General features: G+C 42.5%; 2 protein-coding genes across 8 annotated transcripts; both read left to right on the forward strand.

Annotated features, from left to right (window-relative positions):
* The first annotated feature begins 612 nt into the window (after positions 1-612).
* Beta-phers (phenylalanine--tRNA ligase beta subunit) lies at positions 613-3,784 on the forward strand. Its single transcript, XM_076440081.1, has 11 exons — positions 613-1,080; positions 1,179-1,234; positions 1,299-1,453; positions 1,566-1,632; positions 1,711-1,977; positions 2,064-2,243; positions 2,309-2,689; positions 2,772-2,852; positions 2,928-3,020; positions 3,087-3,366; positions 3,482-3,784. The coding sequence occupies exons 1-11, from the start codon at positions 1,023-1,025 to the stop codon at positions 3,631-3,633; spliced, it is 1,770 nt and encodes a 589-aa protein (XP_076296196.1). The 5' UTR covers positions 613-1,022; the 3' UTR covers positions 3,634-3,784.
* Positions 3,785-4,139: 355 nt separating this feature from the next.
* On the forward strand, positions 4,140-22,092 carry Mask (multiple ankyrin repeats single KH domain). 7 transcript variants are annotated; one of them, XM_076440050.1, is made up of 29 exons: positions 4,140-4,510; positions 7,825-7,975; positions 8,063-8,271; positions 8,848-8,995; positions 9,127-9,407; positions 9,488-9,773; positions 9,931-10,232; positions 10,346-10,561; positions 10,649-11,311; positions 11,391-11,514; positions 11,606-12,195; positions 12,280-12,480; positions 12,549-12,759; positions 12,824-13,312; positions 13,401-13,736; positions 13,806-13,997; positions 14,085-14,450; positions 14,612-14,766; positions 14,871-15,046; positions 15,150-15,282; positions 15,484-16,229; positions 16,761-17,078; positions 17,229-17,423; positions 17,513-17,660; positions 17,767-17,974; positions 18,671-19,593; positions 19,724-21,001; positions 21,117-21,308; positions 21,539-22,092. In XM_076440050.1, the coding sequence occupies exons 1-29, from the start codon at positions 4,307-4,309 to the stop codon at positions 21,560-21,562; spliced, it is 9,465 nt and encodes a 3,154-aa protein (XP_076296165.1). In that variant the 5' UTR covers positions 4,140-4,306; the 3' UTR covers positions 21,563-22,092. The 7 variants fall into 7 exon arrangements, with proteins under 7 accessions (XP_076296165.1, XP_076296166.1, XP_076296162.1 ...); XM_076440051.1 differs by having other exon boundaries at positions 7,825-7,969; XM_076440047.1 differs by having other exon boundaries at positions 7,825-8,271.
* Positions 22,093-23,169: the final 1,077 nt, after the last annotated feature.

Raw genomic sequence — 23,169 nt, forward strand, 5'->3', positions numbered from 1 at the left:
AGTAAACCAATACTTCTACTTGCTCGCCAAAAGTCAGGTCGTTTGGTAAAATTGTAAAAAACTTATCGTCTTTTTAAAAGGATCCAAACACTTTTTACACTGACAGTATTACACACATACATATAAGTATTTACTTATGTATTGTTGTAGGCATTGTAGGCAGTGCTTCGATTGAGCCCAACTTTTTTGATACGATGGATGGCCGCTAGAGGCGCTGCGCGGAAAAACAGTAACGTATCTACCATTGGGTAGCAGAGCGGCCAGAGCCCTGAGGCAGTTATATTCGCGGGAATGTATCGAAATAATCTTACCGGACAAAAAGACTCCAGGACGTGTCCTACGAGTTACAAAATATAAACAAATACACTTGTTATACATTCATTTTTCATAATCAAATCATATAAATTTTTTAAAATTCTGCGGGGTGCTCAAGGAACCCCATTTCATCTACCCAATAGTAGATACGTTACTGTTTTTCCCGCAGCGCCTCTAGCGGCCATCCATCGTATCAAAAAAGTTGGGCTCAATCGAAGCACTGTAGGTGTAGAAGACCTACTGCGCAGTCAACTCTGCGCAGGCTTTCTTATAAGAGAAAGTGAGATGAGAGTGAGAGAGATCTGGAGAGATCTCTGCACTAATCTCAGTGTCAGTGAGTCTCTGTTTGTCCATCGCTACCAGCGCTGTGATAGCGAATCGTCAGCCAATTAGGGCACAGCAATTTTAGAACGTGCTCAAACGTGCTTACGTAAATAGGCACCGACGTAGGTCCATGCGTAGTACACCCATCTCGTGTATTAAGAATTTCGTGCCCTGAAATATTACCAGCGTGAGAGTTTCAGCGAATATAACCCTAACCTCAACTTGTGTCGACCACCTATTTATCAATTTTTCTAAATTAATTGTTAAACATCGGAAGTGTTATTTCCGGAAACAATTAATAGATTTGTTTACAAAGTAATCATTTCGTATACGAGTTCAGTGTGTTATACCATTGCGAGGAGTACTGTGCATAATAAAAAGAAATGCCGACGATCAATGTCAAACGTGACTTATTATTTAAGGCACTTGGCAAAACATATTGTGAGTATCTTAGTATATTTTTTACCATATTAAATAGTACCATTTATTATTTACATCAATTTAAAGTACAATACCAATTGATACTGTTTTACATTTAGCTGATGAAGAGTTTCAAGAATTATGCTTCAAATTTGGTTTAGAGTTGGATGAAGTGGTACGTATATTTTCAGCTTTGTGACTTTTTATATAAATGGACTTAATGAACTTTGAATCTTAAGACAACGGAGAAACAAATGATAATGAAAGAGAAAGGCATAACTGCGACTAAAGAAGCATCGGAGGAAGTTATATATAAAATCGATATACCGGCAAACAGATACGATTTATTATGTCTGGAAGGTTTAGCTCTAGGCCTCTTGGTATTTTTAAACAAGTAAGTATAATTGCACACGTTATGTGCTTGTATGCGCATACGTGTATACATGTACAATTGTATTGTTATTATATTTGCGGGTTGGTTAGCAATTATGAATGTTTTGATATAGAGTCAATATACCACAGTACACAGCCACGTTTCCAAGTACAGTGCAAAGAATATTCGTGACAGACAAGGTACATTTAAAGAAATCTTTGTTTTGTTAGTAGAACATGTAACTGTAATATAAACTTTCTTATCGTTTCATATTTTAGTGTTCAAAGGTCAGAGAACACATTGTTGCAGCTATTTTGCGCAATGTCGTGTTTACAAGCGATTCTTACAATAGCTTTATCGATCTTCAAGATAAGTTGCATCAAAATATAGGAAGAAAACGAACCTTGGTATCGATCGGTACTCATGATCTGGACACCGTTAAAGGTCCATTTTCTTACGATGCCAAACCACCAAAGGATATATGTTTTAAACCGCTTAATCAAGACAGGGAGTATACAGGGGAAGAAATAATGGATTTCTATGCCGTGAGCATTCCAGAATTTTAACGTGCATATTATAGAATTTCGTTTAGAAATGAAAGAAAATGATTAATAGAAGTGTATTTTCTTAGAATCATGCGCAGTTAAAGCAATATCTACACATTATAAAAGACAGTCCAGTTTTCCCTGTAGTACAAGATATCAATGGGGTCGTATTATCACTTCCACCCATAATTAACGGAGATCATTCGAAAATCACACTCAATACTAAAAACGTATTGATAGAATGCACAGCGACAGACCTTACAAAGGTAATAGTAAAAATAACGTTCTTTTGACGTGCAGAAGAAAAAACATTCCTTATGCATATTTGCAGGCGAGAATAGTATTAGACACTATAGTTTGTGCCTTTAGTCAATACTGCCAGACGAAATACACGATAGAAGGAGTAGAGGTTGTATATCATAATGATGCAGTATTTTATTATCCTGACTTGAAATATCGAACGGAGGAAATCGATTGCGAGACAGCAATAAATTACATTGGTGTGCAGCAAACTCCAGACGAAGTGGCCAAGCTGCTTTCGAAAATGTCGTTGAAAAGCTCGGTTGGAAACGGTAAAACGTTACGCGTAGAAGTGCCTCCCACAAGGCACGACGTGATACACGCTTGCGATATTTACGAAGACATCGCTATAGCGTACGGATACAATAACATTAAAAAAACTATACCATACTCTTCAACAGTTGCCGAAGAGGTTCGAACAAATACCATTAACTGTCTTGTTTATCAAAGGACAAAGAATACCAAAGTATAACTTGTTTCCGTTTGAAATTTAGTTTCCACTTAATAAACTATCCGATCAATTACGCATGGAGTTGGCTTGTACCGGATTCACGGAAACACTGACCTTCTCATTGGTACAAAACATATTTACTAAAATGTACACAACCACGTATCGATTGAATCCGTTTACGCTGTATTCTTTGCCATAGTGTTCCCGTGAAGATATATCTGATAAATTGGGTCGTAAATTGGAAAGTGTACCAGCGGTCCACATATCGAATCCGAAGACATTGGAATTTCAGGTATGACGGTCTCATTCGTAATGATAAACTTTGTTTCGTGTTTTATGGTATACACAGATGTTATAGGTAGCGCGAACAACTTTACTACCAGGATTATTGAAAACGCTAGCTGCTAATAAGAATATGCCTCTTCCTCTAAAGTTATTCGAAGTCTCCGATGTTATATTGAAAGATAACAAGACAGAAACAGGTGCACGCAATGTTCGACATTTGTGCGCCGTTTATTGCAACACGTCGGACGGTTTTGAGATCATTCATGGTTTACTAGACAGAGTGTTGCAAGTATTGGAAATACCACGGAGCATTGATGAAAACGACAAGGGATACCGTCTTCGTATGGCCGACGGTAATTCTATCTAATGACACATCATGCCTACGACAGACCATTTCAACAACGATACGAAGAATAAGTATCTTTCTCATGTAACCTGTGTTTCCTTCAATATTGTTTTCTTTTCCAGATCCGACGTATCTTCCTCAACGGTGCGCAGATATTTTATCTTACGGAAAAGTAATCGGCAAAATGGGCGTCCTACATCCGGACGTAATCACAAAGTTCGATTTGAATATGCCTTGCTCTGCATTAGAGATCGATATCGAGTCTTTTCTATGAAAATGAAAACGAAAACTCGTCTATTTTGTAAACTACTGTTAAATAACCGAATAAACTGCTTTTTACTTGAACCGAAATCATTGAAAGAATTGAAGTGTACTCTAGGGAAAAAACTGTAGATTAGGAACCAAATATAAACGTAACACGAGTACGCCTCTAAATTTACTTTGTTCGAACCTGTACACGCGCGTGATAATTTCACGGTGCATCGGAAGCGTAAATACAGCAAACGGCGTCGGCTTACGTTCGTCGATACGAGAAACGATTTTGAGAGATTTAGTGAGAACTAAAATTGCTAAGATAGACAAAGAATGATAAATAATGAAGAAGTATATAAAGAGAGGAAAGAGTATATACGCGGAAAATAATAGATAAAGCGGTTATGCGTGACTCAGGGGGCAAAATCCATGATCGTTTGTAACGTGGAAATTGCGGTTTGAAATTGCCCGCCATGGAGAAGCAAAGATGGCTCGCCGAATCGTATGGAATGATATAGATGGTCGAAGAGGCATCTGGGGGTCTCGGAGTCGGCCATAGTAGAAATGGCGGGTGTTAGCTTACGTGAATGACGGCGATCGTGCTTGAGATTATTATTGAAAAGCAAGTGTTCTGTGTGTGTTTTGCGACACGGAAACGATACCTTAGTATCATATGATTCATCTGGAAGGTAAAGATGCAGAATGTAGCACAAGGAACGACCTCGGATAGTCAGAAGCACGAAAAATCATCAAGCGTTCACCACGACATTGGAAAGACGTCGTCGACTCCCCAGTCTTCGAACTCCAGTCCTACGAAGTCAGAGACCGAGACCTTCTCCGAGTTGCAGCCACGCTTTATGGCAGACTCGTCAGACAGCGAGGAGGACAGTGTTTCAGAGGTAAATCAAGTTAAAAAAGCATGCCACGTCGTGGATAAGATATTGCTGTGACGAGAGGTTGAACGTACGCATGCACGCACCTACACGCACTATACACGTACACATGAACGCGCGCGCGCGCGCTCGCTCGCTCGCTCGCGAGTACTCACACATGCATACCCACACACACCTACAAATTCGTTGGTAGCTTCTGTCGTCCGTCTCGTCCAGTCACCACCACCTCCCCTCTGCCGTTTGCCCTGCTACTCCATTCGTTCGTTCCGTTCTTCTTCTTCTTCTTCCTTCTTATATGCACACTTGTATTCCTGATTTTGCTCTCTCTCTCTCACTCTCACTCTATCTGTACGTGGTGTGTGTGTCGCGCGCGAGAGCTCATTGTGCGAGTGGTGCGCGTGTGCGTATATACATATTTAGAAGGTGTGCGTGTATATAGACGTGTACGTGGAGGGGCACATTCGCACCAGCTTTCGATGAAATTTACTCGACTTGATGTTGATCTTTTCCTCAATATTTTCTTACTACTTCGCAATCTCTTTCTCGTCGCTGCATCGCAGAAAATTCATTCGACAACATGTGCAACGGAAAAGACTCGGACACGACACGACGGTGTGCCTAGAGTCCGAAAAGTTGTCAATTAGTATGTTATTATTTTTTCAACCCGATTCGCCTGGATTTTCGTGTATACGAAAGTACGATCACGATAGGAACGTTTGCGGGACAGGTAAAGTTATTGTTCGTCGGGAGCAATGTAAAAAAATGATCGCGATGCGTAACGTATGCCGAAACGCGTGAAATTATGTCATATCGTTTATTGCCATTACATGCGTGTACTCGTACGTTCTTTCCAATAAATTGTCTATTAGGAATGAAATCGAGAATTCAACGATATCATAGGAACGAAATTTGTCCGTACTAAGTACGATGTACAAATTTGACATCGATCACACAGGATCGGTGACATAACCATAAAACGGTTACTGGCAGTTCGTCTCGAGACAAATTGTAGTTCGATGTCTTAATTAAGGATAAAGTAAAGACTAAAAAGGAATTCATGTACATAGATTATATAATAGGGATGTATGCGTTAATAGTTAATCGTGAGTGAGTGTCACATTAACTTGCGTACACGATGCAATTATACAAATTAATGACCTGCTCCTTCGCATATATATATATGTATATATACACATATTTGAAACTTTTTTTCGACTCTCGCTTTTATGTGTTCTTAAATTTTGATGAAAATCTTGGTCGTCTTGTCGATACCATAACATCTATAGGACGAAACGGAACGAAACGAAACGAAAGGAAACGAAACGAGACGAGACCAGACGAAACGAGACGAAACGAAACGAGACGAAACGAAACGAGATGAAACAAAATGAAACGAGACGAGACTCTTCATTGAAACTACACGATACGGAATCGACGATGTGTGTAGGATTATTTTCGCGTATCGTAGTTTTGCATGCCCTATGATTGAACACGTACGTACTCAGACATGTATGTATGTATAAGCATTGGGTAAAGAACTCTGGTTAGCTGCACTGCATAACCAAGCGTGTGCGCACGCACGTGTACGCCTGATACATATACGTAAATGTATATGCTTATAGAAGTGCTCACTTATTACACCTATAGAGACAAGTGCGCGCGTATAGAGACATGTACGTACGTTTTGCGCGTGCGTGCGTGTCACACGTTACAGTGCGTTAGTAATCTCGTCTGCGACGTAAATTTGGTGATGTAGGTACACATATTTCTCGCGGGTGCGTGTATCTCGCCATAATGCCTCTATTTCATTTACCTGCTCGCGCGCGCACTTGCATGTGCATGCGTGGCCTGCGTGTCTGCGTGTAGAAGCGCGCGCGAGCGCGTGCGCGTGCGAGTGTATTTTACGTCCGTTTGCACTACGTTGTGCGCCACCCAGCGGAGTTCTCCTCGGCTGCGTTTCTCGCGTATTCGTGCGAGTTCGTGAGCCTGCTTGTCTGCTCGGTCGCCTTTACTTACCTTCCTTAGACGTTGATAGGTGTATTTCTACCTTGATCCTAACAACTAGTTCTTTCTGTAGCACTGTCAACGAGCTGTTTCAGCTCTATTCTTGCCATCGTCTTTACCGGTTGCTCAGCTCTCCTGTGTCGCTCGTGTTCGTGGGGTGGAAATTGTGGAGAGCAGAGCCACCATATTATTTTATATTCTACCAGCAGCGGTTATATAGCAATCGTAGTTTTTCCTCGGGATTTCTTTTTCCGGTGCGATCGTATCGTATTCATTTGATAAGTGTGCAAACGAGCGAACGGTACACGACCATTTCTTTTTTACTTTGGATTGAACAAACAAACGAAACGCGTACGTACACACGCAGAGTGTAGCAAGGAAGTGTCAGTTTCGTCCTTCTTGGAATGGCTGCACATTGTTCTTATGTCTCTGTAGTAACTGGCAAGCGGTTTTAGTCGTTTAAAGAAGATAGGATACTTTCACCTTTCTTCTGATTTGCTTTTATGTCTCATCGGTTTCCATTCGTCGCGCGAGAGGATATGACCTCTACGCGAGATGTACGTACGATGATTAAGATTATGTGAAGTTTTTACCTTACTCTTAGAAATTACTTACAGATTTACTCGTCAGTCGAACGTACACCACGGTCCTTTTATTCTCACATTTATTTTTTCAACGAATCACGTATCGTATAACATTTTGTTATAGTGGTCAACTCTTTGTTCCATTCGCGATTTTTTTCTCGATTAAACTGCGATGTTTAATGTATACCTTTCAAGCCGCACAGTATATGTAGTTCCCATCGACACTGTCTCTTGTATTTTCGCGACATTGTGTCGTACAAAGTAACCTCAATTCCCGAAAAATGCTTTCCTGAAAACATTTTTTTCCGCTATTAGAATGTTTCTTCTGCTTGTTGCACAGAAACATTGAAACTGTAATGACTCAGCAATTCATTCGGTTAATTTTTATATTGTGCTTCCGTCTTTTGTACTAAATGTGTACAAAGGTACACAATTGGATCTTACGCAGCTAGTATTCTCAGCCTTTGGCGATAGAATATTGTACTCTGATTAAAAATGCTAATAGCTTTACGTAAACATAAAGTCAACTTATTTCCATTGAAAGAACACTACAAAGTTTGCTCGAGATTTGCCAAACTTTACGAGAAATCGTAAAATATTTCGTTCTTGTCTTCGCGTTCTCCCTTAATTAAAAGCATACATCATTTTTGTGTCTATATTTTCTTGTGTGTTTATCCAAATAATGGTCCGTGATGACATTCGTTTCTAAGAAAACTGTTTTGTAACTTACAGGTGGAGTGTTTTGCAATTGATCAGGTTGAATTAGACGAAGGTCATCATTTAGAATCATCCAAGTTTTTATTGCCTCCGGAAGATCCAGAGAGATCTGTGGACCCTGAAACTCAGGCACGGTTAGAAGCCTTATTGGAAGCAGCTGGTATTGGCAAGTTGTCGTCGTCAGGCGATGGAAAGCACTTGGCTGACCACGAAGTGCTCCGTCGCTTAACATCAAGTGTTTCTTGTGCATTAGATGAAGCAGCAGCTGCATTAACTCGAATGCGCAGCGATAATCCACGCACACAAAACGAAAAACGCTCTCTAGTAGAGGCTTGCACAGACGGAGACGTCGGTACTGTCAGGAAGTTATTAACGGAAGGACGCAGTGTTCACGAGACTACGGAGGAGGGAGAGAGTTTGCTCTCTCTCGCCTGCTCAGCTGGTTACTACGAACTTGCTCAGGTTGGAATGTTACTTGAGCATTCGTTTTGTTCTTAGTACTCGCAGAAAATGTTATTTGAAAGCACGCGATAAAAGTATTTGATAAACGTGGAATCGAGGTAGTGCGGTATTTAAAGAAGTATACCGTGTAAACAGATCTGTTGACTGCCAAAAACTGGATAGTTACTTTGCATAATGTATCTTGCACTCTCTTTTGTACTCGTGTACAAAGATACATTTTTAACCTTTTAACTTTCTGCGGACGAGAACTTTCTTAAGTGTTATACGAACAAAAAGATATGTTTCATGAGAATATATGTGGTATTACTTGAAAAGAAGAATTTTTTGTGTCCGCAAAGAGTTAATGACTGAGCTAAAAAGATTTTGGATAACCAGAGTATTCCTGTTTAACAGAGGAGCATATTTGTATCAATGAAAATATTTATGAAAATTTTCGGCTATTTATCTTTATTTTGTATCAGTTGTGTACTTGTTTTTGTCGCGAGGAGATTAATTCGATATTCGATTGCTTTCTTTGATCGATTTGAGTATGTTATTATATATAAATGTTATAATATCTATTTTATTGGTAAACAGGTACTATTGGCAATGAATGCAAACGTAGAGGACCGTGGTATAAAGGGGGATTGTACCCCTTTAATGGAAGCTGCCAGTGCAGGGCATGTGGATGTTGTAAGCTTGCTTATCGCTCACGGAGCCGATGTTAATTCTCAATCTACTTCAGGTATAAAATTTGACAGAAATAATATGGCATTGTTAAAAACTGTAATATCATGGATTGTTTTCAATACCAAAAAACTGACCATCCCGTCCACTTGCAGAAATAAAAAGTTAAACGATTGTACTTATCTTTAGGTAATACTGCCCTTATGTATGGCTGTGCGGGTGGTCATGAAGAGGTAGTGCGAGTATTGTTAGACGCGGGTGCCAATGTAGAGGATCACAATGAGAATGGTCATACACCGTTAATGGAAGCAGCCAGTGCTGGACATGTTCCAGTAGCTAAGATCTTACTACAACACGGCGCCGGAATTAATACTCATTCCAATGAATTTAAAGAATCTGCGCTGACACTGGCCTGCTATAAAGGACATTTAGAAATGGTTCGCTTTTTGTTAGAAGCTGGTGCAGACCAGGTATCTTTCGATGCTACTTGTCTTACCTACATCCTAACTGTGTTTCGTACGAACGAGATTACAAACATCTCAATTTCTAGGAGCACAAAACCGATGAAATGCACACTGCCCTTATGGAAGCATCGATGGATGGCCATGTAGAAGTAGCTCGATTACTCTTAGATTCGGGCGCGCAAGTCAATATGCCGACAGACAGTTTTGAATCTCCGTTAACATTGGCTGCTTGCGGAGGTCACGTTGATCTTGCAATGCTTTTAATCGAGAGGGGAGCAAATATCGAAGAAGTAAACGACGAAGGTTATACTCCGTTGATGGAAGCAGCGCGTGAAGGTCACGAAGAAATGGTTGCTTTACTTCTAAGTCAAGGTACTGTACAGGGGTTGTTGAACGACAATGTTCTTGATCTATGATTCACACACAGTAGGAGTATATCATATAATATAATTATAATTTGAAAATGTAATACAGTAATATAGTATAGTATAATATAATGAAATCTTTATTTTCCATGGTCTACACACAGGAGCGAATATCAATGCTCAAACGGAAGAAACTCAAGAAACAGCGCTTACTTTAGCTTGCTGTGGTGGTTTTTTAGAAGTCGCAGACTTTCTAATTAAAGCAGGAGCCGACATCGAATTGGGTGCTTCTACTCCTCTAATGGAAGCTGCGCAAGAGGGTCACCTGGAACTTGTTCGTTATTTACTTGAATCCGCGGCAGATGTTCATGCTCAAACACAAACGGGAGATACAGCGTTAACGTATGCGTGTGAAAATGGGCATACCGATGTTGCGGATCTCCTACTTCAGTTCGGTGCTGATCTAGTATGTTTCCGATCGTTCTATAATCGTTCGAATCGTTATATTAAAGAAACTTATCAAATCTTTTGTCTATGATCCCCCCAATAGTTTCTTAATTCTCACGTCTTAATGCGTAGGAGCATGAATCCGAAGGAGGCAGGACGCCGTTAATGAAGGCATGCAGAGCTGGCCATCTTTGTACAGTTCAGTTTCTTACATCGAAACGTGCAGATGTTAATAGACAAACTACAAACAACGATCATACTCCTCTCTCCTTGGCCTGTGCTGGTGGTCACCTCGCGGTTGTAGAACTTTTACTTGCACAATCTGCAAACCCGTTTCATAAGCTGAAGGTATTGTTTTACGATCAGTTCAACGATTTAGTGGCGGCAATGTTTAATTTTTCGTGTGAATGCAATAGGACCGTAAACTTGTTGTAGGATAATTCTACGATGTTGATCGAAGCTGCAAAAGGTGGACATACCAGCGTTGTACAACTTTTGTTAGATTATCCTCACAGTATTATGATGAGTGCACCGCATAATGCTGCACCTGCGCCAATGTTACTTCCTCAACAACAACAGCAACAACAACAGCAGCAGCAGCCGCAACAACAACAGCCCCAGCAGCAGCAGCAGCAGCAACAACAGCAGCAGCAGCAGCAACCACAGCAGCAACAGCACATAGCACATCAACAATGCATGCCTCATCAACAGCAAGCATCCACGACTCAATCGCAACACCAACAGCAACAGCAACATAGTGCAGAGCAATCGCAAGCGCAAAATCTCCAACCTAAACATAATACACAGAAGTCATTGTTAAGAAAAAATCGATCAGTAACCATGATGCCTGATATAAGTCTTACTTCGGCCGAGGCGCAACAAGTTCGTTCTCAACCCGCAGGCGAAGCGATTGTAGCAACTAAAGACGATACTAACATTTTGGATAAAGGCAGTGGAGGATTTACCAACCTTTCCGAACCGAATATTAGCCTTAGTCCGGCTCCAGCGCCGACCCCAGGTTTAAATGTTTCCGAAAGTCGAAAGAATACTCGACAAGAACAAATCTTACATAAACGGCAAATACTTGAAGAGTTACAGGTACCGTCTATATTTCTCATGAATTTTTATACATACCGTTTTCCGAACATGATAATATTGTGAATGATGAATATTTCAGAGGGTAGAAAGGGAACTTCAAATAAAGGGCCCAGGCCATTGGTTCTCCGGTTCAGGGAATTCCGTCTCGACTCAACAACAGCCTCAATCGGAAGAATCCAGCGAGTCAGACATGTTATCACCAGGTATGTAAATCCTTCGTCTGTCGGAATTTTGTCCGCGGCAGTAATAATTGCGTTGCATAAAATATTCTTAATAGTAATATTTCCGATCAAGGTACCAGTCAGGCAATTTCGCGGTATTACGATGCTTTTCTCCAAGGAACGCAAATCGGGCAGGAAATGGCACGTATGTCTTTAACTCCCGAGATTTTTCCTACAACAAATGCACTCTCTCTTGCAACGATACCTGTCACGTCGTCCGTTCCATTGGTTACCTCTAATACATCTTCTACGACTACGCCGAGTCCTCCAAGCATATCTACGCCTCCTACCGTCATGACTGTATCTCAACCTATTACCGCGAGTAGCGACGTTAGCCAAAACACAGCCATAAGCGATCGCCCAAAAGCGAAGCCTGTCTCGAAAAAGGAGGGGAAAAATATCCGCAAAGCTACCTCCAGTGTAGTAGGTGGAAAATTACAACAACAACAACAGCAGCAGCAGCAGCAACAGCAGCAGCAGCAGCAGCAACAACAGCAGCAGCAGCAACAACAGCAGCAGCAGCAGCAGCAACAGGCAACGTTAATGGCTGGGCTTCAACAGCAATACCAACAAAAACAACGACAACATACCTATCAAGTACAACAGGTGCATCAACTGCAGCAACTTAATCAGCAGCTTCAATTGCAGCTTGATCAAGTGCAGGTTCGTCTTTTTGTACATTTGTTATTATTATTATTATATATATGTACATAGTGGGAATGAAAGCATTATGTACAATACAAACAGGTACAACAACAACAACAGCAGCAGCAGCAACCACCTCAGCAATCACAAATTCAACAACAATCGTTACAGCCACACCAACAACAGCATTCGCAACCCCAACAGGAATCTGGTCCGGTGACTGCTAACGGAAGCAACATACTCATGCCTACCCAATTAATGTCTCATCTTCATTCTGCTCATACGCATCATCTTCACGATCAGGTAATTTTGAATGATCCATCGGATTTGTAGCGTTTACGTTTCTCAATTAATACGAATCGCATTTGTAGCAGGCGACTCAACAGAATCTTGCAGAGCAGACCGATCCCGAATTGGCAAGACTCCATCGGGATGGTGCCTGTCCTTTTGTCGCTGCTGCTCAGAAAGCAAAGGCGCTATGTACCAGCGAAAGTGTGATCAAGTTGGAAGATGGCACGCATATTCCCTTGGACGACGCTTTCGAAATTTTTCGCTCCATCAGTTTCGACGACACCGTTGACGGTAATTATCTCGACGTTTTTGATTGTCGTACCGAGATTTATCGCGGAAATGTTTTGCATTTCAGTAGCGACGGAAGATCAAGAGAAGCTTGAACTGAAAAGGTTAGAAGTTTCAAATAGTAAAGATTCGCAACACCCGCAACAACAGCCGCAGCAGCAACAACAACAGCAGCCGCCGCAACAACAACAACAGCAACTGCAGCAGCAACAGCAGCAGCAGCAGCCGTCGCAGCAACAGCAACAATTGCAAAGTGCGCAAATAGTTCAGCAGACGAGCAGTCCTTATACGTCTCAAGAATATTTTACGAATCCTGTACTGTCAGTACCTTCTGTTTCGTTACCAACCTTGCCTTCGCTTCAAGTCACTAGTGCTGGTGTTCAGATACAAGCAGACATATCGACCGGTCTACAATTAACCAGTACGCAGTCTTTACAAAACCAACCATTCAAGGATTTGAAAGATTTGAAACACTTGAAAGAGTTTCAAGAAGGATATCTCGAAGGTTTACGGTGCCGCTTCCAACCGCAATTACTACTTCAATCGTCGCAAATTAGTAAGTTTGAATGTTTTTGTTTGAATGTTAAGTATAGTGTAATTAAGTATCGGTGCCACATACAGAAACATACATTTTCTGTATTCAGCATTTCCTATGCAAGCTCTACCAAATGTAACTGAAGCAAGTGGAATAATAGACACCATACCCCATCAAACGAACGATTACACACAATCGACAGCCTGCAACACTAATCAAGTTCAAGTGGCTACTCAAACGCAAGCTCCGGTCACAACAACCGCTGCCACTATCGTCGCTTCGGACAAAAAGCAGGTTTATACCGCGCCAGCAACCGGCAAAGGGAAAAAAGGGAGATATCCGCTTTTACCTCAACAACAATCATGCCAACAGCAACAAACTGCCAATACCCAACAACAAACTCCTAATTTTCCCACTCAAAATTATCAATTAGATCCGACTACAGGTAAGAAGAAGATCGATAACAACGAATCCGGGGACGATAGCAGTTTTTATAATTGGTTTGCGGTTCTAGTTGCCGGTCAGTACACAACGGGCGTTCCAACGGTTGGGGGTTACACGACTAATCAAGTACCACCAGCTCCATTTTCCTGTATGGACGTGGACTCTGAGACAGACAGTAATCACGATACTGCTTTAACTTTGGCATGCGCCGGTGGTCATGTGGAGCTTGCCGAACTTTTGTTGAGTCGTGGCGCAGATATAGGTAACATCTTCAAGAAGCAACAGGCGAGACTTCGTTGATTCTCGTTCGTTCGATTCAATCCAACCCGATATTATTGAACTTTTTCAGAACATAGAGACAAAAAGGGATTCACTCCGCTTATATTAGCTGCGACAGCTGGTCACCATAAAGTCGTAGAGATCCTTTTAAATCACGGGGCTGATATAGAGGCTCAGTCCGAACGTACCAAGGATACACCATTATCTCTTGCTTGTAGCGGCGGTAGATATGAAGTGGTAGAGCTTTTACTTAATCGAGCTGCCAATAAGGAACACCGTAACGTTTCTGATTACACACCTTTAAGCTTGGCAGCATCCGGCGGTTACGTGAATATAATAAAGCTTCTTCTCAGTCATGGTGCTGAAATTAATTCCAGGACTGGCTCAAAATTAGGTATATCCCCGCTCATGCTCGCTGCTATGAACGGTCATGTTGGTACGTCTTTATATATATACATACGTGTGTATATATATACATATTTATTTATTCTAAAATGCTTCGTTGTTACATCGATTGTTAATATGATTTTTGTTCGACGAAAAAAATTTGTGTCGCGAGAACGGTAACCTAATAATAATTGACGACACAACTTGTAGCTGCGGTGAAGCTGTTGCTTGACATGGGCAGTGATATAAACGCTCAAATCGAGACGAATCGTAATACAGCGTTAACGTTGGCGTGTTTTCAAGGAAGACACGAGGTAGTCAGTCTTCTTCTCGATCGTAAAGCCAACGTCGAACATCGTGCTAAGGTAATTACGATCGGAAAATGAATTGTTGTTCGACTCGTTCACGGAACTAGAAAATAAAAGCGTTAAACATAACGTTGCTTCGAACATGTGCATATTGTTCGCAGACTGGTCTAACACCGTTAATGGAAGCTGCGAGTGGAGGTTACGTAGAAGTCGGACGCGTTTTACTTACCAAAGGAGCAGACGTGAACGCAACTCCTGTTCCATCGTCTCGCGACACTGCTCTGACCATCGCCGCCGACAAAGGACACTGCCGTTTCGTAGAATTACTATTAGCGAGGTAGATTTTCACTTGACTTACGTTTTTGATATTTCTTTGGTGGTCCAACGACGAACCCGAATACAGAAACATAACGTTTCTTTGTTGTTCGGTCATGTTGCAGAGGGACGCAAGTAGAGGTGAAGAATAAGAAGGGAAATAGTCCGTTGTGGTTAGCGGCAAATGGTGGACATTTGAACGTCGTTGATCTGTTGTACCATGCTGGCGCGGATATCGACTCGCAAGATAATCGTAAAGTACGTATCATCCTAATATGTACTCCGAAAAACGAATCAGCTGTTCCGGTCTGCTCTACGTCCGTAATCTTATTTTTTAGTAAACTTATTTATCGGTTAGCCTAGTTCGATCGCGTTACAACGCCAGGCATGCTTAGCTATTATACCGTTATACTACGTTAGGATGCATTGATAAGTTGGTTGTGTCTTGATAAAATTTAGGTGTCCTGTTTAATGGCTGCCTTCCGCAAGGGACACATCAAAGTAGTGAAATGGATGGTAAATCACGTAACTCAATTCCCAAGTGACCAAGAAATGACTAGGTACATAGCCACCATAAGCGACAAAGAACTACTCGAGAAGTGTCAAGAATGCGTGAAAGTAATTCGAGCAGCAAAAGAGACCCAAGCAGCGAAAGCGAATAAAAACGCGACAATACTGTTGGAAGAATTAGATATGGAGAAAACGCGGGAAGAATCGAAGAAAGCAGCGGCTGCTCGCAGACGGGAACGAAAGAAAAAAAAGAAGCTCGAGAAAAAGGAGGAGAAGAGAAAATTACACGAGGAGTATAAAAAGAACGAGGGTACGTACGAAGACAAGGAGGAAAACGGTAAGAAGTCCGGAGACGAGGAATGCGACAGAGCCGACGACAGCGAACACGAAACTGCCGACGGTTCCGAGAGGATGGACAGTATGCCGTCACCGGTTAATAGAAGTCCGGAGGATCCCGACAGAGAAGAAGGCGACAGCGGAATCGATGCGAACAGCCAGGGCAGCTGTAGCAGCAACGACGTCAAAGCTAGAGAGAAAAAGAAAGAAAAGAAGAAAAAGAAGACCAACAGCCCTGCCAACAACGAGAAGGACACGTCTCCCCAGAGATCACCGAAAACTGTGATCGCTCAGAGCAACGCGTTGACTCAAAATTCCATCACACCGACCAAGTCTCAGAATAATAGTACCTCCGAGAAGTAAGTCGAATACTATCGTATTTTTATTACATTTCATTAAACGCTATATTTAGTAGTCTAGAACTATATAACTATATTCTATACCAGTGGTCGGCAAACTGCGGCTCCTTGGCTACTTAACACATCGCCGACCGGTGATTATTGCATAATTTTGAAATATCTATGGTACATGGCTAAGCACTTTTTAATGGAACCTTCAATAGCAATAGCAGTTTTCATTGTGAACTAACAAGTCACCCTCAATAACGTCATCCAATACTTTCATTTCAGATTGTAACGTAAAAGAAAATGTCTATGCTTTCTTTTGGTACAGCACAATTATTGGAAATCCTATTCTGCAGATAAAGTGTTCAGCGTAGCACTTGTATTTTAATACAATTTGCAACCGGTCAGCGTGTCATACCTGAATTCAAATAAGGAGCAATTTCTACTCTATTTTTCATAACTAATGAGTTTGCCGACCACTGTTCTATACTATGCAGAAAATACAGACGCGCCACATTGGTCGTTTAAATCGATCTGAATTTTTAGAAGGATCATGACCAACGTCACCAACGGAGCATCCGCGTCCACGATATCCGTTACGACAAGTGCCAGATCCTCGACCATCAATTGCAGCGAACGTAAACTAAAAGGTCAGTTGGTTTTCGAGTCGTCGAGACACCCTGCTGATAGGGAAGATTTCGAGGCAACCGGCAACGAAACCTACATACCCGGTAAAGGGAAAAAGTCTTACAACAATCAATACGATGGAGACTCGTTGAACGCTACCGCGAAGACCAACGCTTCCACGACAAGTCCAAAACAAGGGGGCAAACGCGAGGAAGGCTGGAAAGAAGTCGTGCGAAAGTAAGAAAAACCGATACAAACAACTCCATAATTCTACCGTCCGAATTTCTCTTCCAATTTTCCTTTTAATGTACCTTCCTATTCGCCACTTACGAGAAACCTAACTAGAATCAATCAAGACGATGTAAAATGTAAACACTTTCGAAACAGGGGGCAATCCGATGATTCAGGAAGATTCATGAATTCACCGTTTCGTTCGAAGAAGGTTTCCGTTCCACCTAATGCTATCAGCCGGGTGATAGGGAGAGGCGGTAGCAATATCAACGCTATCAGGGGCGCTACGGGAGCTCATATCGAAGTAGATAAACAAAGCAAATGTCAAGGCGAACGAATCATTACTATCAAGTACGATTTTTAATCTCGTTCTAACCATATACGAGTTGTGGTTTGGCCATTCGTTTTTTTTTATAATGAAATTATCCGGACAATTTTAGGGGATCGTCGGATGCAACAAAACAGGCTCACGCATTAATAGCTGCGCTGATCAAAGATCCTGACGTCGATATACTGCAAATGCTTCCAAAATCGAAACTCGCCGTTGTCACGACATCATCTTGGGATAAAACTGTCTCCACGATAGCCGTAAGATCGAACGTTACGATTAGATGAATGATACTGTATTGTAGCGCAGCTCTCTGTCCAATCGTGACATTTTCAAATGCAATGTTCTTTCTCTCTCAAATTTCAGTCGAGTAAACCGAAATTGGGCCCTGTAAGTAAACCGCTCAGTCTAACGTCGAATTCCAATAGCACGCAAATTAACAAATCCAGTTACACGTCGGGAGTCTCGACCGTGAATCAGCTAATCCCGATTCGATCGTCGTCCACTATTAAACTCAGCGGAGCATTTCCAACGCCCCTGCCGCGCGCAACAGCGCCCCGACTTGTCGCTGCAGGTAACGTATACGTCTTTATAATAGTCGACATAGTAGCAATACAGTAATGTCTGTAAATCGACTGTAAGTCTTTCTGAGAGGTTGACTGTATGTCCCTACGTTGCCCATTTCACTGGGAGGCATAAGCTCGAGCTGCCTCGGTCCCCGAGCAGTGCAAACACGCCGCATTACTAATTCAATTACAAAACTTCTTTGTTTTTCATTACCTTTTGATGGGACTTTAGTTTTTTATTCTATTAGTATTTGTATCGAAAACTTCTGTTATTGGTTAAAAGTTTTGTTATTGGATTAGTTATGCTTACACTTCTCAACGACCGAGGCCTCTCGAGCTTCGCTGCCCTTTTCTACGTTCGGTGCGGTCATTGAAGCCACAGAAAAATAGTGTCCCGCTCATATCTAGGTCACAACACAGAACCGAGAAATGACTTACAGTCGGACATTACTGTAGCAGCAGAATCACTTTCATGTCCTTTTTGTCTGAATAAGCTGAAAAGTAGTAACGCGAAAACAAAGTCTTGTTACATGCGCGTAACTAATTAGATATGGTTTAGAACGTCGTGTAACGAGGCGAAAACTACCGTACGACACTACCTCAACGTAGTACGCTTGAAACAATCTGTTATTATATCGATAGATAGATATAACTTCGAGTTGTACGAGTAATATGAATTGTTATACGACTTTTTGCGTGTCTAGCCGAGAAACGTGCCCAGGCTGCGGCTGCTCAAATGGCTTCGTCGTCGAACACGAAGACGACAATGTCGTATACGAGCGCGATCATGACGGCCGGACGAGCAACAAAAATTGTGACGACAAGCACCACGCAAACATTTGCAGCAAAGTTATCTGAGATCACTGCCTCTACGCATACATCTACCACCGTGATGCAGTCCACACACACCACAGTAAATAAGCAGAAATCGTTGCAAGCGAATGCCGTCACCGTAATGTCAGCTACAGCTACAGCAATGGCTCAAGCTTCGTCTCAGCAGCCTGTAGTCAGTACATCTCCAAAACACTGCCGACCACTGCCTACTTTGTCTGCCCCGCCAACCATGGTTACCCATTACTCCGGAAAGTCTACTTACTCCCCTGGCTCGAACGCCGCGATGTCGCCGGCAACGAGCACAGTGGTTGCTTACTGTCCGGACAATTCTATCGCTACAACTTGTACGAATTCTGTTCGGGTCACTCCGTCTCCGCCTATCGTGTCGTCTCAGAGTCAACAGCTGCAACAGCAACAGCAGCAACAACAACAGCAACCGCAACCGCAACATCAAATACGGAGCTCTACACCGATCATCACGTCTGCGATTCAAGAACAGCAGCAACAACAACAACAGCAACAACAGCAGCAGCAGCACCAGCAACAACAACAGCAACAACAGCAGCAGCAGCACCATCATCAACAGCAGCAACAACAAGCGGCGAATAACGCGCCGCTTGAATATTCGTTGTTCAACGATACCTTTACCAAAGTGACGCAACAATCGATGTGGGGTGGCCGAGAAAACGAATCTCAGAAGGGTATGAATTTCGCGACCGTAGCTGGTGGTGGTGTTTCAGTGAATACATCCGGTTCGTCGTCGTCGAAGTTCATAGACAGCGTACCTCCGCAGGTTAGTATCGCGAATCTAAACAATAAACTAGAATATACTATATTATATGTAACAAATACAATACGTATTACTTCTTTTGGCGAGTTTCTTCGCGATCGAATTTTGGCTATAATTGATTGTTTCGGAACAGGTGGATGCCTCGAAAGCTCCTGGTTATCGTGGGACAACCATGTGTTCACCCGTGTCGAGTAAGTCGAACACCGCGAGCAATGCGAGCGCAACCAGCATAGGAAGCGGTGCGTCGTCGAACCCGGGACACAGTCCGATTCAGCCGCCTCAATACCAATCGACGAGCGGAAATTTCAACGAACACTCGCTTTCGAACAAACCGCCTGGTAATTTGGCGGTAGCGCGATCGGTGATCCCTCAACAAACCATGGAAATGAGCGCAGCGATGGGAGCGCAGTTCAGCAGGCCAGTATTTCAAGGTGAACTAACGTCGAGGAATACCACGACGCACCAACCGCACATCATACCTTCGACGTCGCAGCCAACGTTGGACGTAGGATTGTTCAAAGCCAACAATGTCGGTTACGAACACCCTAACGTGAATTCGAACCTGCTGAAGATGGTACCGAACGAAGGTCAGCAGAATCATCCTCTGTTACCGTTTCACCCTCACATGCAGAATTTCACGCAAACGATAGCAGCGCCATCCGCTTCTGTAAATACTACCGTCAGCATGTCGAGGTTGAATCCCCGAGCGCCCGACTTCTCCAGCTCTTTACATCTGAACAGTAAACCTCAAGTGACGATGTTCAATCCGGCGGCTGCCGCGGCCGCAGCGGCTGCAGGAATACACGCGAACATGTTCGCCCCTGTACCACCGCCTCCGCCCTCCGCGATCCAATCGAATAATCTCGCGATGCTTGGAAACTTTCCCCTGGGAAAGTATCAGGGGCCATCGCGAGCCACTCCAAACTCCGGCATCTCCAGCAACGGACAGACTCGTTGGTCGTTCGCTCCGCCGCACAACAATTACCCTCAGCATCAGGACCCGATGATCGGCCAGATCGGCTTCTCGAATCATCTGACGAACATGAGCGCCGCACAACCTGGAAACATCGACTTGATCACTACTCTGGAGAACGGCGGTTCACCAGCGATATCGCCTTCTTCGCCGGCGCAAGTGGCCCAGGAAATGAATCAACTGAAGCTCGAAGATCGCAAGGTTCCGCGGCCGATCGGCACCGAAAGGGCTTGGAAGAACTACACGACGTCGGGCATGGGACCCGGCGGTGACGCCGATTCGATCAACTGGATGCTCAACAACGAGAAAATCGTTGGATCTTGGGCCGGTCTAGCCCCTGGCATAGACAGACACCAAATGTTTCGCTCCAATCCCACCTACAACCGTATATCCAACGTCGACGCCGAACTCCATCAGATGATGGAATCTTCGTTTCAGGTAACAATTATGGTTGCTGTCTGTCTTGTTGTCTTACTTACTGTCCGTCTTAATCTTTTTTCTACGAAGCTTTTCTCGTTTCTCTACAATGAACACGATTTCTGGATTGATACAGGGCCACGTAGACGCTCAACAACAACCGTTCCCGAACGGAAGCGCAGCAGCGTTATCGCTAATGCCAGCATTAACACTATTACCGGGTCAATTTGGAGCACCCGCTTTAACAGAAATACCCCCAAACGAACAAAACAAAATGGACCCACCCGCCTGGGGAATACCAGACGCCGTTCAAGATAAACAACATCCGGTACGTTGCTCTCGATTCGAGAGAATACATTTCAGTTTGTTCCCGTTCTACGATTGAACACGTTTCACCCTGTGATCGGGTGATTCACTTGACCCAGTGGAATCGATTGCTCTGTTCCGTTGGAAACTTCTTTCATTCATTCTTCTTCTTCCTTTGGTTTCCTTTTTTTTCCTTCTCTGATTTTGTTTAGTTCGTTTCTAGACGCACGTATATTAACACTTTGTTTTCAGGCGTGGAATAAATGGACTCATTGAACGGGGGTATAAGAATTTCGCTTTCTGACCTGGACGACCCAAAACACAGAACTTGCAAGTCAAAGTAGTGCATAGATGGAACTGAAAATACGAAGCGTTGTTTCTAGGCACTTAAATTGCATCGCTATTCATAATTATATCCATTCAAACTGAAATTCAAGATTATTTGTCATGCTACTAGGTAATAAGGCGGTCAATTCTTACTACAAACTTTATCGTATCCTCTAACACGTTTATTCGATACAAATAATTCCCGGATACGGCATTGAGAGAATTCTATTACAAGGGTTGCGAGATCAAAAAACGATACAAAGAAATTCTGTTGTTGACTGTAATTCACCTTCGATTTTTTAACGGTTACGTTACATATACACACAACCAAACGCGACAGAGATAGAGGGACGCATGTACACGCGCGCGCATACGTATACGTCACATATGGCTACGAATTATTATTAATTGGAGTGCCCCTTTCGAAGAACAGTTTTATCACACCGTTCACTGCACAGTTTGTTTATACCAGAGAAGAATTCACAGTAATGATTATAAACGACGACGACGGACGACGACGACAATTATAGATATGATGCAGATAAAAAATAAGATCTCAATAAAAAGTTTATCGAAACGAAACGGTTTTGTTGCTCGCTGATAGATGGATTTAGTTGGTCATCTGCAGATGATCGTCGACGTAATCCATCAGCCATCCAACGAATCGGTAACGTCCCAAACAATTTCTACTACATTTATCAAATATACGGACACGCACGCGTGTATAGGTGCGCGGAAAAAATGAACACCGACATAAACACAGATGCACATGTACGATACGATCAGAGGTCGCTGATTCTCGCTTCCGGCATTCGTTTAGCTTCTGATCCATTCTGCATTGTTGTCTTTTGTGCACATGACGAACATATCGGTCGGCCGGTCTGGTCAATGTGTTGTTGTAAATGAGGTCCCGAATCGAAAGAACACGATAAACGGCGGCACTTGTGTTGGGAGGCGTAACGAAACAAGTCTGCGCAATGTCATAGCAGATTCTACTCGATCAAAAAAAAGTCTACTCGGACGAAACAGTGCAACTAAGCAACTCCTCGACATCGTCGATGTACACACGTATATGAATTTTTGAATCTTGGTTCTTGAATCTTGAACGAAATGATAGCGTCGAAACGAAAATGGAGAAAAGAGTGGAAGACAAGTTGGCACGAATTAATACGCGCTGTACTAATAATACATTAAACATTATGTATACCGAATCCTATTCGAATCAATGAATATTGTTCATTGTTAAACAGGTAGTGGGCCGCCGACACGTAAATATAACTCCGTGCGTCCCTAGAAACAGTGCTATTATAATACTATTATTGCTGTGGTGGTAATAATGTTTATTATTATATTATGGTTATTATTACACAAGACGTAATTATAGGAAATGAAAGGTAAAAGTAAATAGAAAATGTCACCTGCTGTTCGGCTGGACTAGTACGATATATTAAATATTCTAGATAAACACTCGATATACATACATAAGAAAAAAATGTTCATTTCGATTGAACATTTGAAAATCTTTCTTGGTGGGGATTTCGACAAGTGTTCAATAC

The sequence above is a fragment of the Lasioglossum baleicum genome, chromosome 16, assembly GCF_051020765.1.
Source record: "Lasioglossum baleicum chromosome 16, iyLasBale1, whole genome shotgun sequence".
Classification (NCBI taxonomy): domain Eukaryota; kingdom Metazoa; phylum Arthropoda; class Insecta; order Hymenoptera; family Halictidae; genus Lasioglossum; species Lasioglossum baleicum.

Excerpts from the sequence above, each read along its gene's own strand:
- Beta-phers (XM_076440081.1), top strand. The coding sequence starts at position 1,023 with ATGCCGACGATCAATGTCAAACGTGACTTATTATTTAAGGCACTTGGC. Across the intron at positions 1,633-1,710 it reads GAATATTCGTGACAGACAAG|TGTTCAAAGGTCAGAGAACA; the intron begins GTACATTTAAAG and ends TTCATATTTTAG. Across the intron at positions 2,853-2,927 it reads AAACACTGACCTTCTCATTG|TGTTCCCGTGAAGATATATC; the intron begins GTACAAAACATA and ends TCTTTGCCATAG.
- Mask (XM_076440047.1), top strand. The coding sequence starts at position 4,307 with ATGCAGAATGTAGCACAAGGAACGACCTCGGATAGTCAGAAGCACGAA. Across the intron at positions 12,760-12,823 it reads TTTCGACGACACCGTTGACG|TAGCGACGGAAGATCAAGAG; the intron begins GTAATTATCTCG and ends TTTGCATTTCAG. Across the intron at positions 14,451-14,611 it reads TGCTATGAACGGTCATGTTG|CTGCGGTGAAGCTGTTGCTT; the intron begins GTACGTCTTTAT and ends CACAACTTGTAG.